Source organism: Orycteropus afer, unplaced genomic scaffold, assembly GCF_000298275.1.
Source record: "Orycteropus afer afer isolate SDZICR_OR568_19922 unplaced genomic scaffold, OryAfe1.0 scaffold00002, whole genome shotgun sequence".
Classification (NCBI taxonomy): domain Eukaryota; kingdom Metazoa; phylum Chordata; class Mammalia; order Tubulidentata; family Orycteropodidae; genus Orycteropus; species Orycteropus afer.
The window spans coordinates 11,635,759-11,651,283 of NW_006921589.1; the positions used below are offsets into that span (position 1 = coordinate 11,635,759).

Here is a 15,525-nt window from a genome sequence, read left to right on the forward strand (position 1 = left end):
CTCCTTTTGAGCCCAGAAGGGTGGTCAAACTAGCCAATCACAGCATCAGAACTCTAAGCACGTGAGAGAGAGTGGGAACTTCCCAGAACATTGTATTGTGCCACTCCCAACAGAAATAACCCAGGTGGATAGTTTCAGCAATCAGGAGCTCCTCAGTTGCTCATTCCACCACTGAGTTTACAATGACTTATGGGTAGAAAAGCCATACAAAGTAATTTACTACACCGTAGTTGGTTACCAGGGATGGGAGGGGAGAGGAAACAAAATTGTTATGTAGGTAAGATACGCGTATTGATTTGGGTGAAGGAAAAGGCAATATACCAAAACTAGGTGACCAGCACAATAACACTGAAGAAAAAGAAGACACAGAGGGGTGCCCAAGAGGTTTGGACAACAAAGGTAGTTTTACATATACAATACTGCTTTATCAGTAATAACAAACACTAATCTATGGGTGGGAGCTCTGATAGCATAGTGGTTAAGGCACTTGACTGCTAACCAGAAGGCTGGTGGTTCAAATCCACCAACCATTCCTTGGAAGGAAGATGGGGCAATCTATTTCTGTAGTGATACTGCCTCGGAAACCCAAGGAGGGGTCGCTATGAGTCAGGTCTGACTCGATGGCACATAACAACAACAACAATCTATGTTGTTGGTTGATATCTAATGTTGACACATAGATAGACAGGCAAGATGATTAGGTATGGGTAGGTGACAGTGAATATACTCATTCATGATCATATATATCATTTGGCAGATGATATTTCTACATACATATTTGTATGAGCTGTAAAAATGTCCATATGTATAACTGAGCTAACAGGGAGCAAAGTTATGATATAACTTCTAAGGGAGTGACTCGCTGGGCCTGTGGGCTCAAGACCATGGTCATGGGGTATATCAAGCTCAACTGGCATAACATACCACACAAAAACATTGTTCTAAGGGGAGGGGAGGGAAAATTCCTAGATTGGTTGAAAAAAATTTAAAAAAGAAAACATTATTATTCTACATTCTACTTTTTCTGAATCCCAACTGGGGTCTTAAAAATTTTCCAGCAGCCATGCAATGATGCAACAATTGATCTCTCCTCATCCAGAGCAAAGAAGAGTGAAGAAAATCAGAGACACATGGAAACAGTTAGTCTAAGGGACTAGTGGACCATGGGAACCTCAGCCTACACGACGCTGAGGCCAGAAGAACTAGATGGTGCCCAGCTACCACTGCTCACCTCTGGAAAAGGGATCACAATTGAAGATCCTAGATAGAGTGGGAGAAAAAGGTAGAACAAAACTCAAAATCATAAAAGAAGACCAGGCTTACTGATCTGATAGAGATTGGTGAAACCCCTGAGACTATGATCCCTAGTCACCCTTCAGGCCTGGAACTGAACTCACTCCCATGGCTTAATTTTCAGCCAAACAATAGACAAGCCTATGAGGTGAACACCAGGGAGGTACACTCCTTAGGTCAACAACAGAAGATCAGAAGGACAGCATTTGAGCAGGGAGAAAGCTCAGAGGGTAGGAATGCATAGGAAGGAAACCAACAAAACAAAACTCACTGCCATCAAGTCAGTTCAGATTCACAGCAACTCCCATTGGGTTTCCAAGGCTGTAAAGGCTGTACATCTTTAAAGAAGCAGACGGCCTCATCTATCTTCCATGGAGCAGCTAGTGGATTTGAACCACTGCCCTTTTGGTTAACCGCCAAATGCCTTAACCACTACACCACAGGGAAAGTGTAACCATTGGAAAGAACTGGGAAAAGAGTTGTTACATTGTGGGGATTGCAATTAATGTCATGAAACAAAATGGGTATGAATTGTGGAATGGAGAACGAATTTACTCTGTAAACTTTCACCCAAATCACCACAAAAAGTTATAAATACATAAAATTCATTTCATCAGTCAAACTAGCCACATTTCCAGTGCTCCTTGGGTACCTCTCACTAGAGGCAATCATGTTGGACATGGCAGATTTAGAACATGTCCATCATTGCAGGATGTTCTATTAAACCATGTTGCTTCAGATCATGAACACACGTTATCACACTTTGTTACTGCTCTACCCTTTGCTCACGTCATTTTCTCTACCTGGAATGCTTTATCAGACTCTTAATCAAAATCCTGCCTAAGGCACTTGACTGCTAACCAGAAGGCTGGCAGTTCAAACCCACCAGCCACTCCTCGGAAGGAAGGTTGGGCAATCTACTTCTGTGGTGATACTGCCTCGGAAACCCAAGGAGGGGTCGCTATCAGTCAGGTCTGATGACAGCACATTACAACAACAACAACAGTCAAAATCCTGCCCATCTAGAATTTGCCAGTAAGTTAACAAACAAACAACAGCCTTAAAGTTGATCGAACACTTCCACTTCTCAGAATGTATTCTTAAGGAAATAATTATTGATATATGCAAATATTTAACTATAAGAATGTTCAATGCTGCACTGTTTAGAGTAGCTGAAAATGGGGTGGGGACAGGGAGGGAAAGTGGTCAAATACTAGTACAGACATCAAAAATAGAAGACTGTGTTGTATCATGAAAAGATTTTCAAAACGTATTGTTAAATGAAACTGCTGGTTACAATACATGAGAGAAGCTACAGCTTCTCTCTATGCGAGTAGCGTGGGAACCTACGGAGACTTCAGCTTTATTTGTTATGTTGGAAATTTTTACAAGAATATAAATAAATATGCAATTAACTAATGGACATGTATTACTACCATATAATCTCATTTCTTGTTAAAAAACAATAAAGTCCCTCCTCTTGGAACTATGAAGACCAGACCAAACAAGCTATAAAAGTGCTTGAGAAAGCCAATGTCCAACAAACACCAGAGCGTCTGTGCATAGAAAAAAGACCAGAGGGGATATGTGTACAAATATTGAGAGTGGCTGCCTCTAGATAAAGGGATTGAAGTGGTTCCATTTATTTTCTCTTGGTTTATCTTCCCTTTTAAAGGGTTCTTTAATAAACATATATTTCTTGTTAAGAGAAAGAGACAATAAAAGGTTAAAAAAAAAATCTCCAAGGCTCAACTCATATGATAATCCTCCATGCCCCTTTCTCTGATCCCTCACAACCCTCTCCCTCCAGCCTTGTAGAAATTGGCTCCAATGGTCCCCTAGAACGCAGAGCTCCTGCAGTCTCTCATCTCGCATGCCACTTGTTAGTTGCCCGCCAGTCAGTCTGACTCATGGTGATCCCACGTATAACAGAACGAATGGAACAATGTTCTGTTGTGATCCACAGGGTTTTTGTCCGTTTGGAAGTGGACATTAGGCCTTTTTTTTCCCAGTTTGTCTTGGTCTGGAAGCCCCACTGAAACCTGTCCACCATGGGTGACTGCTGGTAGTTGAAATACCTGCGGCATAGCTTTCAGCATCATGGTAACAAGGAAGCCTTCACAGTAGGACAAACTGATGAGAGGTGGGTCGTCTCGCGGTTGTAGTGTGCCTGGAATCGATTCCAACTCACAAGTCATCCTGCAGCAGCAGGTGCTAAATCAATGCATCTGGTGGATAAATGGTGGAGGGATGGGGCTGGCATCCCCATTACCAGCTGTCTGAAGGGCACAGTGATTAATATTTACAAAGCTAGGAGCCTCAGCCTGCAGGCAGAAACAAGCCCTGGCCACAACTGACATCAAAGTTCAAGGGAGGTGACATCACCTGTCCATGCATTTTCTCAGGGAGGAACTGGCTAACTGGGTCCTTGGGCACTTTGGGGGTTCCACTGTACCCTTGGGAACCGGGAGGAGGGCAAGGGTCCTCGCACAGTTTCTATCAGTGGAAACACAGAGGAGACCTGCGGATGCTGCAGAGTTTGGGGCTCCTGGCAGTGGAAACGAGAGAAGACAGAATTCCCGCACGGTTTCTGGGTTACTGCGTGTCAGTGGGAGCTGCGAGGAGACCTGGAGTCCCCGCCCAGTTGGGAGCTCCTTTGCGTCAGTGGGTAAGAGGTGCAGCAGGAGAGGTGATGGTCGGCGTTTGGGGAGGTTTCTCAGGTGACAAGCAAGGTACACGGGCTCCAGGCCCCATTCCCTCTACTCTGTGTTCCTTTGGTTTAGGAGTAGGGTGGGGAGGGCAATTAAGCTTGATGTTCTCCATTAAGATTCTAAGTGCCAAGGAGCATAGCCCCTCCATCCTCACTAAACTAACAGCTAAGAGTCTGGGCTCGAATCCTGCTTCTCAACAAGCTAACTCGATGGGTTACTTAACCTTTCTGTGTCTCTATTTTCTTATTTGTAAATGGGGATAATGGCGATAATTGTCTTTCTTAGAAAGACTGAAATTAACTCCATAAACGCTGGCAGCAGCTCGTATTTTTAGCCGGATATAAGACGCTTGCCAGGGAAGACTGCGCCGCGCACAGGCCACCTGATGGACTGCACCATTTATTCCCACCACCACTGCTGCCCGGAAAGCGCGCCCTTCCCTGGCGCACCCTGTCTCCGCCCGGCCCGGCCCCAACGCCTGGGCTTCCTGCCCAGTCCCGGCCCGCGGGGCCTGGCCAGGCGCACTCTCAGGCCCACGGGCCGCCTAGTCCTTTCCCGAGGAGGGCTGGGAGCCACTGCTGGAGGGCTGCTTCGGGGCCGGCGAACGGAAAGGGCTGGGCCGGTTGGAGGAGCGGAGGGCCGGGGTCGGCGGGCGGCTGTGCGCGAAGGGACCGAAGTGCTCGGCGGCGAAGGTCACCACGTCCGCAGGCTGGCGCAACAGCAGGAAGAGCAGGAAGTCCGAGATGAGCGCGTGGGCCTCGGGATGCTGTCGCATGTAGGTGCTGTGGCTGAGTCGGAGCTCCTCCTGGCGGGGGACGGGGCAGCCAGGCCTGCGTGGGACCAGGGAAATTCCCCTCCGGCCGCAGGAGGCCCGCTCTCTCCGGGGGGAGCTAAGTGGCGCCAGAGCCTCCCAGGCCCAGGGGTGTGCAGCAAATCAGACACAAAGGGAGACCCCACCCGCTGCCATCGAGTGGATTCCGACTCATAGGGACCCCCGTAGCGTTTCCAAGACTGTAAATCTTTACGGAAGTAGTTTGCCTCATCTTCCTCATGCAGAGAGGCTGGTAGGTTTGAAGGGCCGACCTTCTGATTAGCAGTCAAATGCCTTACCCACTAAGCCACCAGAGCTCCTTTAAAGGGAGATCGGTATGTGGAGTTTATGGCCAACTGAGGACTGGGGGCCCCAAGGTGGCTGCAACCTCTCCTCACCTTTCGGTCCAGGAACTTGGAGTACAACTCCATGTCCTCCTCCCAGGCCAGGGGCTTCTTCTGAAACTCAGGAGGGGGCTCAATCTCATCTGAGAAGGGAGGGAGGAAGGCTGCGTGGACGTGCCCCCATCCCAGAGCTTTCCTAAACACACATGGTGACCCCATGTGTGTGAGAGATGGAACTGTGCTCCGTAGGGGCTCCAAGGAGCTCTGGTGGCCTAGTGCTTAAGGCATTTGACTGCTAACCAGAAGGTGGTTGGTTCAAACCCGCCAGCCACTCTGCGGCAGGAAGACTGGGCAACTGGCAATCTACTTTCGTGAAGATTTGCTGCTTCTGGACGGTAGTGGCAGTGAGTTTGGTTCTGTGGGTGTGTGCGCCATAGGATTTCAGTGGTTCATTATGTGGAAGGAGGTGTCCAGGACTCTCTTCCAAGGCCCCTCTGAGTAGACTCAAACCTCCAACCTTTTGGTTAGCATCCAGGGACTCCAAGAACCTTCCTAGCACCACCCAGAGAGCAGGCTCAGGTGAGACACCAGGACTTCGCCCACATGGGGCAAGAAGGATTCTCCCTAACTGCCTTGGGGTGGGAGCCAGAAGGCAGAGTCTCTCCTGGTGATCTCAGACGGGGTCATCCCCCTAGCGCACTCAGTCCAGACTTTCTGCAGGCTGTGTGAGGGGGCCTCTGCACCCCCGGGAAAACCAAAAGAGCAAACTCACTGCCATCCAGTCGATTCCAACTCATAGCAACCGGCATTGGGTTTCTGAGTCGGTAAATCTTTATGGAAGTCGATTGCCTGCTCTTCTTCCACGGAGTTGCTGGTGGGTTTGAACCGCCAGCCTTCCAGTTAGCAGTCAAATGCCTTGCACTCTGCACCACTCGAGCTCCCTGCATCCCCCAAAGGTGCCAGGTTTTCCCCACCTTCCCTTCGCTTTCCCACAGCTGAGCTTCACTCACCCTCCTCCCTCAAGATGGGCATCTTGGTGATGATGCAGCAGCCAGGGGAGCCCACCTGGACTCTTTTGGCCAGGTGCCTGGAATGCAACAAGGAAAGAGGTGTGGGAGTGGGAGCCTTCCCAGACCTCCCCCCTTCAGAGTCCTGTCCTGGAAGCCTCCTTTTACTTCTGCCTCCCTGACTTGTCTTACAGTACCTGGGTCTTGTTAATTTCTGCATCCCCCTAATAATGGCACAGGGCTCCATAAGCATTAGGCCCCTACTTCTCAAACTGGCTACTGTTCATACCCCTAGGCTTGTGGCCAGAATGCCAGGGCTGGACTGAAATCCAAAAACTCAGGAACCTCCTGATGTGTGAAATGGAAACAATTTACTAAATTATGAAATAATCAAAGCCAATAGTATTCTCATGATTCTTTTCCAGTGGACTGGTTGTGTCAATAGTTCTTTTGAAATGTCAGGAAGTAAATTCTGCTGCCCCATCTGTATTTTCTCATGATTTGGTGCCCCTGCTATGTTGGTGACAGCTTGGCCATGTGCCAGGGCGGTTCTCCCAACACATTGATCCAATCAAGTTCCTTCAGAACTTGGTGTTGCTCAATATTAAATCCATCCCCCATGGCAGCTGCTTTAGATCCCATGGAGGTTGGTGTTTGCTTCTCAGCCATTTGGGGTTCTTTGGTGAGGTTGTTTGAGACGCACTGTGAAGATGAGGAAAGAACTCTGGTGGTGCAGTCCCTAAGGCATTTGACTGCTAACCAGAAGGTTGGTGGTTCAAATACACCAGCCACTCTGAAGATGGGACGATCTACTTCCGTAAAGGTTTACCTGCCTTGGAAGACCACTGGGAGTTGCTATGAGTCGGAATCAACTTGATGGCAGTGGTTTCGTTTGGTTGGTGAGAATGAGAATGGAGGAGGAGTTGAAGAATGGGTGAAGGATGTGGATAAAGCAGGAGGCACTCAGCTCTCAACTGCCCCTCTTCCTGGTGGTATCCTTGGAAACAACTAGTCTTCCATTTGCTCATCCCCACCCCCATCATTGACACCCAAGTCTGTGCTCCACACCACCCGCTTGGCCCCACACAGTGGCTTACCCATCAGAGAACAGGTAGAACTGGCAGGACATGGGAATGCCCTCTTCCGAGTGTACCGTTTGCTCCACAATGAACACTTCCACCTGCTGATGGCCCGCTTGGAACATCTGGAAGCCCAGGGCTTGCTGGCAGCAGCCAAAATGGAGTATGGCGTGAGGTGGATGTCCACTAAGGTCTCCTTCAAAATGTCACCTGACTGTTTTCACCATCTTGCATCTTCATTCATTGCTCACTAGTGATGAACAACCCTTGGCTGTCCAGACCCCCAGGTGCCACAAGATTTGAGTTGTACACACAATCTAACTTGGGGGTCCCCTCATAAAGCCAACTCCAGCCTGCCTTGCCCCAGCCCCTCCCCTTGCCATCTCTCTCACCAAGTGCTTTGGTTACAGGGAAGAAGACCAACCAGTTAAGCATGGGAGTGTGTGTGTGGGTGCTGGGCTATTGGGGCCAGTGAGGTGGGTGGCAGCAGGCAGTGAGGCCTTGGAGATAAAAGGACTAACATAAAACGTGTTTCAGAGAAAATGGGGGGAAATTGTATGTGCTTGTCTATGCTGAAGGCATTGATGTTTGCTGTGTTCATGATAGAAGAGCCTGTGTAAAGACGAGAATGTAATTTACAAGGTTGGTGAAGAAAGACAACTGAGCCCTCAAAGTGGCTCACTCAACACAGAGTGTGTGCAAAGGCACAGCTTCATAATCACGTGTCGCAGAAAGTTCTAGGCATGTTGATTATGAATTATAGCCAAAATAAAAAAGAGAATCCCTTCAGGGTTCAGAAATAATGATGTTTAAGTACAGTCAGAGATACTGCATTTTCTGATTTAAAACATACATACTTCTTAAAAGCACTCCTCCACTCTGTTATTTTTCCTAGACTAACTTGTGTGCAGAAAGAGTTGCTTCCCTCAACTGCTCACATCTTTTGGTCCCTCTCACTCACCCCACCTGCCTCATGTTTAATCTAACAAAGTCAATTCTTGCTTTCTCCTGCCCTCAACCTCCACTCCCATCCTCCCGTTTATCTCCAGCCCCACCACCTCTTCCACTCTCTCCCAGGATTCAGCTGTCTTTCTTCCATTCCAGTCCCCTCTGTGCCCTTTCTCCTTTGCCCTCAGGCCCAGCCTCCTCCCCAAGGGGTGCCCTCACATAGGTAGAATAGCAGAGTCTCCCTTCCGTGTCCAGGGCCAGGAAGCGGGCATTACTGGGCACCTTCCGCCGCCAGGCCATCACTCTCAGCATCACCAGGTTGGCAGCCTCAGAGATGAAGCCAGCAATTGAGTTCCAGGGGAAAAAAGTCACTTCAGTCTTCACTTCCTGTTCAGGACAAATCTGGGTCAGGGACCTTGAGCTGAGACGGTGCCAAAAGAGAGAGTAAGCCAGGAGTTGGGCATATGGTCCTGGCTCAGTCCTCATCCAGGCTCCTGGCCTGACCCAATCAGGCCCCCTGCTCATGATTCCAAAGAGGTGGTGGAGGCTGTTCCCACCGGGCTCTCGTCCTTACCTCACCCTCCTTGACAGTCCTGGTCACGGCCAGCTGATCTTCCTGTCTCACTAAACTGGTCTTCCGGTCCATCGGGAGAACAGGGAACTAAAGGCCGGAGTGTGGGAGGGGAGAATCAGGGACTTCCTGGATTTTGTGTAAATGGGACCCCCCAGAGATCATCTTGTCCCTTCTACTTTACAGATGAGAAAACCAAGGTAAATTTTGATGAAAACCTTCAATACATAGTAGAGCTCAAGAGTAGAAGTCATATTGTGGTGTAACATGAAAACCAAATACACTTCAGAATCTGAGTTTTAACAGATGGGAATGGTATTTGTATGAATGATCTTACTGGTTTCCAATTTATGAAGGGGGCACATTGTAAAATGGCTGGGAAGGTGTGAGGGGCACAGAGCTGGAGAATTTGGAGGCGAGGTGTTCAGGAGGCATGCCCTTGGGAAAGGCAGGGCCCGAGTCTCAGGGTTAGTGGTCCCTGGCAAAGACTGAGCTTTGGGGCTGGAGGAAGACTGGGTGGGCTGAGTTCAGGTTTTGTATATTGGAGAATGTCATCACTACTGACCTCTAGTAGCCTGGGTAGATTGCTTATCAGGTTTTGTGTGGTAGGGGTTGCAGGATAACTGGGTGACATTCTACTAAGGCCCACCCTTCCTTTCTCCTTCCTTCCTAGGGCTTCTCTTCATCCATTGTGGGTTGAAGTCAAGGTTGAGGATTCTAGAAAGTACCTTGATGAACTCATGACCATGTTGTTCCATGATTTCCATTTTCCCTGAGAGATAGCCTAGAGGTAGAGGGAGGTGAGTACTGATGTTACAACATGGGTTGGAGACTGCAAGAAGGGGTGGTGGTGGTCCAGGCTGGGCTACTCAGGCAACATGTGGACACAGAAGTATGGGTAGGTGATCACTGCTCTTGAATTAAGTCTGAGGCTGTGATTACCCTCCTTCCACCCCACACCCTCTCCTGTCGACATTCTGATCCCAAGGTGAAGTCAAAGGTGAGTTCTGAATAAGGGTCCTGGGGTGAGGGGGGGGGAAGTGGAGGAAGGATGGGGTGACATGTCAGGCAGTAGGAGCTCTCTACCTAGGATGGAGTTTCCACAGAGCAGCTTGTCCAAGAGGCCACGGCTGAAGGCATGCACGAGGAGGCAGTATGAGATGACCCCAAGTTCATCTCTGTATTCCCCTTTCTGCACGTCAATGGTCAGCTCTCCCAGGGGCTCCCCTGTGTCTGAGACCATGGCCAGAGTCTCGGAGAAGAACAGTTGCTGCAGCTCCTTAGGTTCTGGGGTGAGGGTCCATGAGACAGATAAAGCTCTGGCTCCTAGGCTTCGACCTCCTGACCCCTGACCATATTTCTCTACCCATGCTCTGGTAGCGTAGTGCTTAAGGCACTTGACTGCTAACCAGAAGGCTGGTGGTTCAAACCCACTGGCCACTCCTCGGAAGGAAGATGGGGCAATCTACTTCCGTAGTGATACTGCCTCGGAAACCCAAGGAGGGGTCGCTATGAGTTGGGTCCGACTCGACGGCACATAACAAGAACAACGACAACAGCCCTCCTCATCCCCCTTGTCTTCTCTGTGACCCTGGTTCCCCCTTCCCTTGACCTCTACAGCAGTGAGCAGGTGAAAGCCCCCTCCCTTTTAGCCCTGGGCGTTCCTTGAAGAATGCCAACAAGTAGGCCTCACATCTATTCTGTTGAATCCCAGAAGAATCAAGGTTGGGAGAGACTAGAGCCAAGGACAGAGCTATCAGATCTGGGGCTGACTTGCCCAGACTTTTGTCCCTTCTCCCCCCTCCTCCCCACTGCCAGGGCTCACGGAGAGATTTGAGGAAGTCAATGGCTTCAGCATTGGCCTTTAGGGGTGGCACACTCTCCTTTTGGGGTGAGGGCTGGTGGTCCTCAGCGCTGAGGCCTATGAAGGAAAGAGAGGTGAGGCCAAGATGGTGGAACCTGGGGAGGTCAGGGGCACCCCAGTACTGGCCTCTGTCTCAAAAGCAGAATCCTTCAAACTCTCGCCTCAATGGATTGGGAAGAAGAAAAGGCCCCCTCCCCTTCACAGCCCCAGCAGCTCTTCCCACCTGTGCAATGAAGTTTGGAGGACATGGCTGCCCGCTGCTACCCAGTGAGTGTCTACTTGTCTCCATAGCAACTGGGAGCTAGCTACCGCCTCTTAAAGAGCTATCAACCCACTTCACTAAACACCCAGACCTAGGAGGAAATTGTCCACAGGAATGGAGGAATCTGCCAGTTCTGGGACTTAGCCCAATCTGAGGTATTGTCCAGCAGAGGGAGCATTTGACATTCTTTTTTCTTTTTCATTAGGATTTGGGTGAAGATTTACAGAGTAAATTCACTTTTCATACAGCAGTTCACATATACTTTGTCTCATGTCATTGACCAAAATTTACAATGCAGCAGCTCCCCTCCCACTTCCTCCCCATAGTTACCTCCTCCCAGTGTCCATCCCTTCATACTCTTCTGCACCCTGAGCTATCTCCCTGTGCATAAGCAGCCCTTCCTTCTCCCATGATTGTTCTCTCTAGGGCATGTGTCTACTTGAGGTAAATGTTTAACTCACATGTCTGTACTTTGTTTGGCTGGAAACCACAGTTGTGGGTTCAATTCCAGACCTGAAGGGCAACTAGGGGCCATAGTCTCAGTGGTTACACCAGGCTCCATTGGACCAGCAAACCTGGTCCCCACCTTCTTTTCTTTCTTTTTTTTTTTTTGCCTCCAAACGATTTTGAGTTTTGTACCACATTGTTCTCCCTCTTTATGTAGGATCTCCTACATCCCTTCCAAGTGGATGGCAGTGGTAGCTGGGCACCATCTAGTTCTTCTGGTCTCATAGTTGTATAGGTTGCAGATCGGATGGTGTACCAGTCGCTAGGACTGATTGTTTCCATTAATTTTGGTATTCTTCTTTCTTCTTGACGAGGAGAGACCTGTTGTTGCATCTAGATGGCAGCTTCCTAACTTTTAAGGTCCCAGTCGCTACTCGCCAAAGTAGGAGGTGGAACAATGTTTTGTATAGTATGTTATGCCAATTGAGCTTGATGTCCCCTGCGACTATGGTCCCAAGCCCTCAGGATCAACTACTCAGTCCCTCTGGGTAGCTGGCTGTGACCAAGTAATGACCACAACCTTGCCCCTTGATTTGACATTCTTAAGATGAACTAGGTCCTTAAAATAACCTTAGAAGTTGACACAGTCAATTGCACAGAATTCAATTTGGTACCATATGCAAATCTCTACAAATTGTAGTCCTAACAGATAACAATAATGATGATAATGATAACCATCAGAGCAAACTCTTAAATCATGTGTACTCTGGTGCTTCGGGGCTTCTTGTGCATTATCTCAATCTTCAGAACAACCCTGTGAGTAGGTACTTCTGTTACCTTCACTTTATGGATAAGAAAATAAGAAAGGCCTAAAGAGGTTAAATGTTTTCCCAAGGTCATAAAGCTAATAATCGGCAGGACTAAGATTCAACTCAAGACAGGCTGCCTCCAGAGTCAGCAAGAATTCAAAGAATGAAGCAGTAGACTGAAAGATTGAATCCAAACAAGTGGTACAACAACCTGAGTAGAGATTACATATGTAGATTTGAAAATTGAATAATGACGTGATTCAAATCCTAGGCAGTGACCTATCTGCTTCCCCACTTGTAAGCAGTGATGTTGTCATGATGGCTATAAAAAGTGGTTCAATGGGAGTACAGATAACAAAGATGAACCCCTCTGTGCATACGGTACTATGTTGTCAGGGAAGGCAAACACTGATATATGGGTGGATAGATAGATGGACAATCTGAACTATTAGGTAAGTCTGTGGAGGGGAGAGCGTGCCCAAGACCATGTATAGGGTTGGCAGATAATGATTCTACAAGTGTATTTGTATGATCTGTAAGAATCCCCAGGTATATAGTAGGGCTGACAAGGGACAAGGTTGTAGTCATTTCTTGGCCACAACCAGCTGCCCAGAAGGAGCCAGTAGTTGGACCTGTGGGCTTAGGACCACAGTCGCAAGGCATATCAAGTTCAATTGGCATAACATACTACACAGAAACATTGTTCCACATCCTGCTTTGGTGAGTAGCGACTGGGGTCTTAAAAGCCTGCAAATGGCCATCTAGATGCAACGATGGGTCTCTCCCCATCCAAAGGAAAGAAGAACGGAGAAAAACAAAGATGCATGGAAACAATTAGTCCAAGGGACTGGTACACCATGTGATCCTCAGCCTATACAACTATGAGACCAGAAGAACTAGATGGTGCCCCTCAGAGGGGGGTCTGCATAGGAGATCCTGGATAGAGTAGGAGAACAATGTGAAACAAAACTCAAAATCATTAAAAAAAAAAAAAAGACCAAGTTTGCAGATCTGATAGAACCTGGTGGAACCCCTGAGACTATGGCCCCTAGATGCCCTTCAGATCTGGAATTGAACCCACTCCTGTGGCTTCCAGCCAAACAAAAGACAGGCATATGAGGTGAATATTTATATTAGGTAGTTATACTCCTTGGAGAGATCCATCATGGGATAATAGAAGGGATGTATATGCACAGGGAGACCGCTCAGGGACAGGAGTGCATGGGAGGGAAGAAAGAACACAGGGAAGAGGCAACTATGGGGAGGAAGTGGGAAGGGAGCTTGTGGGAAATCGCAGTCAATGTCATGAGATAAAGTGTATGTGAGCTGTATTGAAAGTGAATTTGCTCTGTAAACTTTCACCCAGATCACAATACAAATTAAAATAAATAAATAAATAAAAGCATTGCCTCATAGTTGGGATTAGAAGGAAAATCTTGGCATTCACTGTCAGTCACCCAGGAAAGTGCCCACTCTGGTACTGTTACCTGTCAAACGCTGGGTTCACCCTGCATGACTAAAGCCAGTAAAGACACAGGAGGTGAAAAGTGGAAGGCTTGGCTTTATTGAGATGGTGCATGAGCTGAGGCAGAGACAGGGCTTTCCTCAGATTCTCTCTCCAGGTGCTTTCAAAGCTTCTTTTTATTAGGGAGGGATTAGGCAGAATCATGTCTATTTTCAGGTTACGCATGCGCAGTAAAGAATACAAAGACAGTGGATATTAGCATATCTCATTATAATGTTAAATATCTACCAAGGGGAGTGATTTCGAGTATGCTAATGTTCCCTTTCACCTCAAAAAAAAAAAAAAAAACTGTCCCTTTCACCTCAAAAAAAAAAAAAAAAACTGTCCCTTTCACCTCAAAAAAAAAAAAAAAAACTGTCATAGAGTGGTCCCGACTCATAGTGCCCCTCCTTGGGTTTCCGCAGAAGTAGATTGCCCAACCTTCCTTCCGAGGAGTGGCTGGTGGGTTTGAACCGCCACTCTACATACATTTTATTATCACTACGGAAGTAGGATTGCCCAACCTTCCTTCCGAGGAGTGGCTGGTGGGTTTGAACCGCCAGCCGTCTGGTTAGCAGGCAAGTGTCTTAGCCACTATGCTACAGACTAGTAGCCTGAGGTTAATGTTTTATGATCCCTTTCTGGCCTCAGTAAGTCTCCTGACTACCTGTTGTCTATCTTTAAAAGTTACACGTTTTACTTCTGTTACATTTTCCTCCGGGGAATGTTATACATCGTTATCACTGGGAAAAGTCATCCTCAAATGGCTTCTGTTGGGAGTCATCTTTCACCTTAAGGAAGAGTTAGAAATATGCATAGAAATATGTAAGAGCATAAAAGTAATCATACTAATATCTTTTGTGTTACATTGAGCATATTTGGTATTTCAAGTTCTTGAAATATTTAAAATAATTTGGCATATTAGAAGGCTTAAAAGATAAATCGTCTGATTCTCTTTTAAATTGGGCAGTTTAATAATTTAGACTTGTAACCTTAACTTAAATTCTTACTTACAAATAATTGTAAGTAGAGCCAGAACATTAAAAATACTGAAAATATACCATGTTTATATATTTACTTTTATGAGATTGCAATAAAAATACTTGGAAGGCTGATTTGTCAGTCAGTTGTATTTAAAAAGGAAATTGAATATACCGAATGAATAAATGCAGTATAAACTACTTAAAGTGGTTTTAGTTTTGAAAATAAGATCAATTATTAATCAAAGCTCCCCTAAGAGTTTTTGTTAATATTTGTTAGATTTATGAATAGAATAATATAACTGGCAAGCTGGGTTTAAAAGTTAAAAAATAATTATGTTTTTAAATTTTCTAAATTAAAATATGAACTTTAATAAATTAAATATTGATTTTTAAAACCCAAAGTGAGTTCTGAACTACTCTTTCTCTTCTCATGAGCTGTCATCAGGAGAATTAAGAAAACTCACCTTTTTTGGAGAACAGCTCCGCAAAAAGTTAAACATACATTTACCATTTGACCTAGCAATTCTATTCACAGGCGTATATGCAAGAGAACTGAAAACATATAGCCACATGGAAACTTAAACATGATTGTTCTTTCCAGTATTAATCATAATAGGTAAAAGGTGGTAACAACCCAAATGTTCATCAACTGATGAACAGGTAAACAAAATGTGGTATATTCATACAAAAGAATATTATTTGGCAATAAAAAGGAATTAAAACCAAGAAACCAAACTTACTGTCATTGAGTCGATTCTGACTCATAGTGGCCCCCATTGGGTTTCCAAGGCTGTAGCTCTGGTGGTGTAGTGCCTAAGGCATTTGACTGCTAACCAGAGGGCTGGAGGTTCAAACCCACCAGCCACTCCTCAGGAGGAAGACTGGGCAATCT

At 46.8% G+C, this 15,525-nt stretch overlaps 1 protein-coding gene across 1 annotated transcript; it reads right to left on the bottom strand.

Moving 5' to 3' along the window:
- Positions 1–4,548: 4,548 nt before the first annotated feature.
- Positions 4,549–10,876, bottom strand: LOC103192728 (ciliogenesis associated TTC17 interacting protein). Its single transcript, XM_007935772.1, has 10 exons — positions 10,852–10,876; positions 10,590–10,685; positions 9,851–10,051; positions 9,493–9,548; positions 8,768–8,854; positions 8,413–8,580; positions 7,264–7,388; positions 6,170–6,246; positions 5,214–5,302; positions 4,549–4,809 (listed from the first exon to the last, which is right to left on the bottom strand). Exons 1-10 carry the CDS (start codon positions 10,874–10,876, stop codon positions 4,549–4,551), a joined length of 1,185 nt encoding a protein of 394 aa, XP_007933963.1.
- Positions 10,877–15,525: the final 4,649 nt, after the last annotated feature.

Bases quoted from the DNA above. Each gene is read 5' to 3' on its own strand.
- LOC103192728 (XM_007935772.1), bottom strand. From the start codon at position 10,876: ATGTCCTCCAAACTTCATTGCACAG. The intron at 8,855-9,492 runs GTACTTTCTAGA...TCCGGCCTTTAG, and splicing joins ATGGTCATGAGTTCATCAAG to TTCCCTGTTCTCCCGATGGA. The intron at 6,247-7,263 runs GTAAGCCACTGT...GTTGCATTCCAG, and splicing joins TTCTACCTGTTCTCTGATGG to GCACCTGGCCAAAAGAGTCC.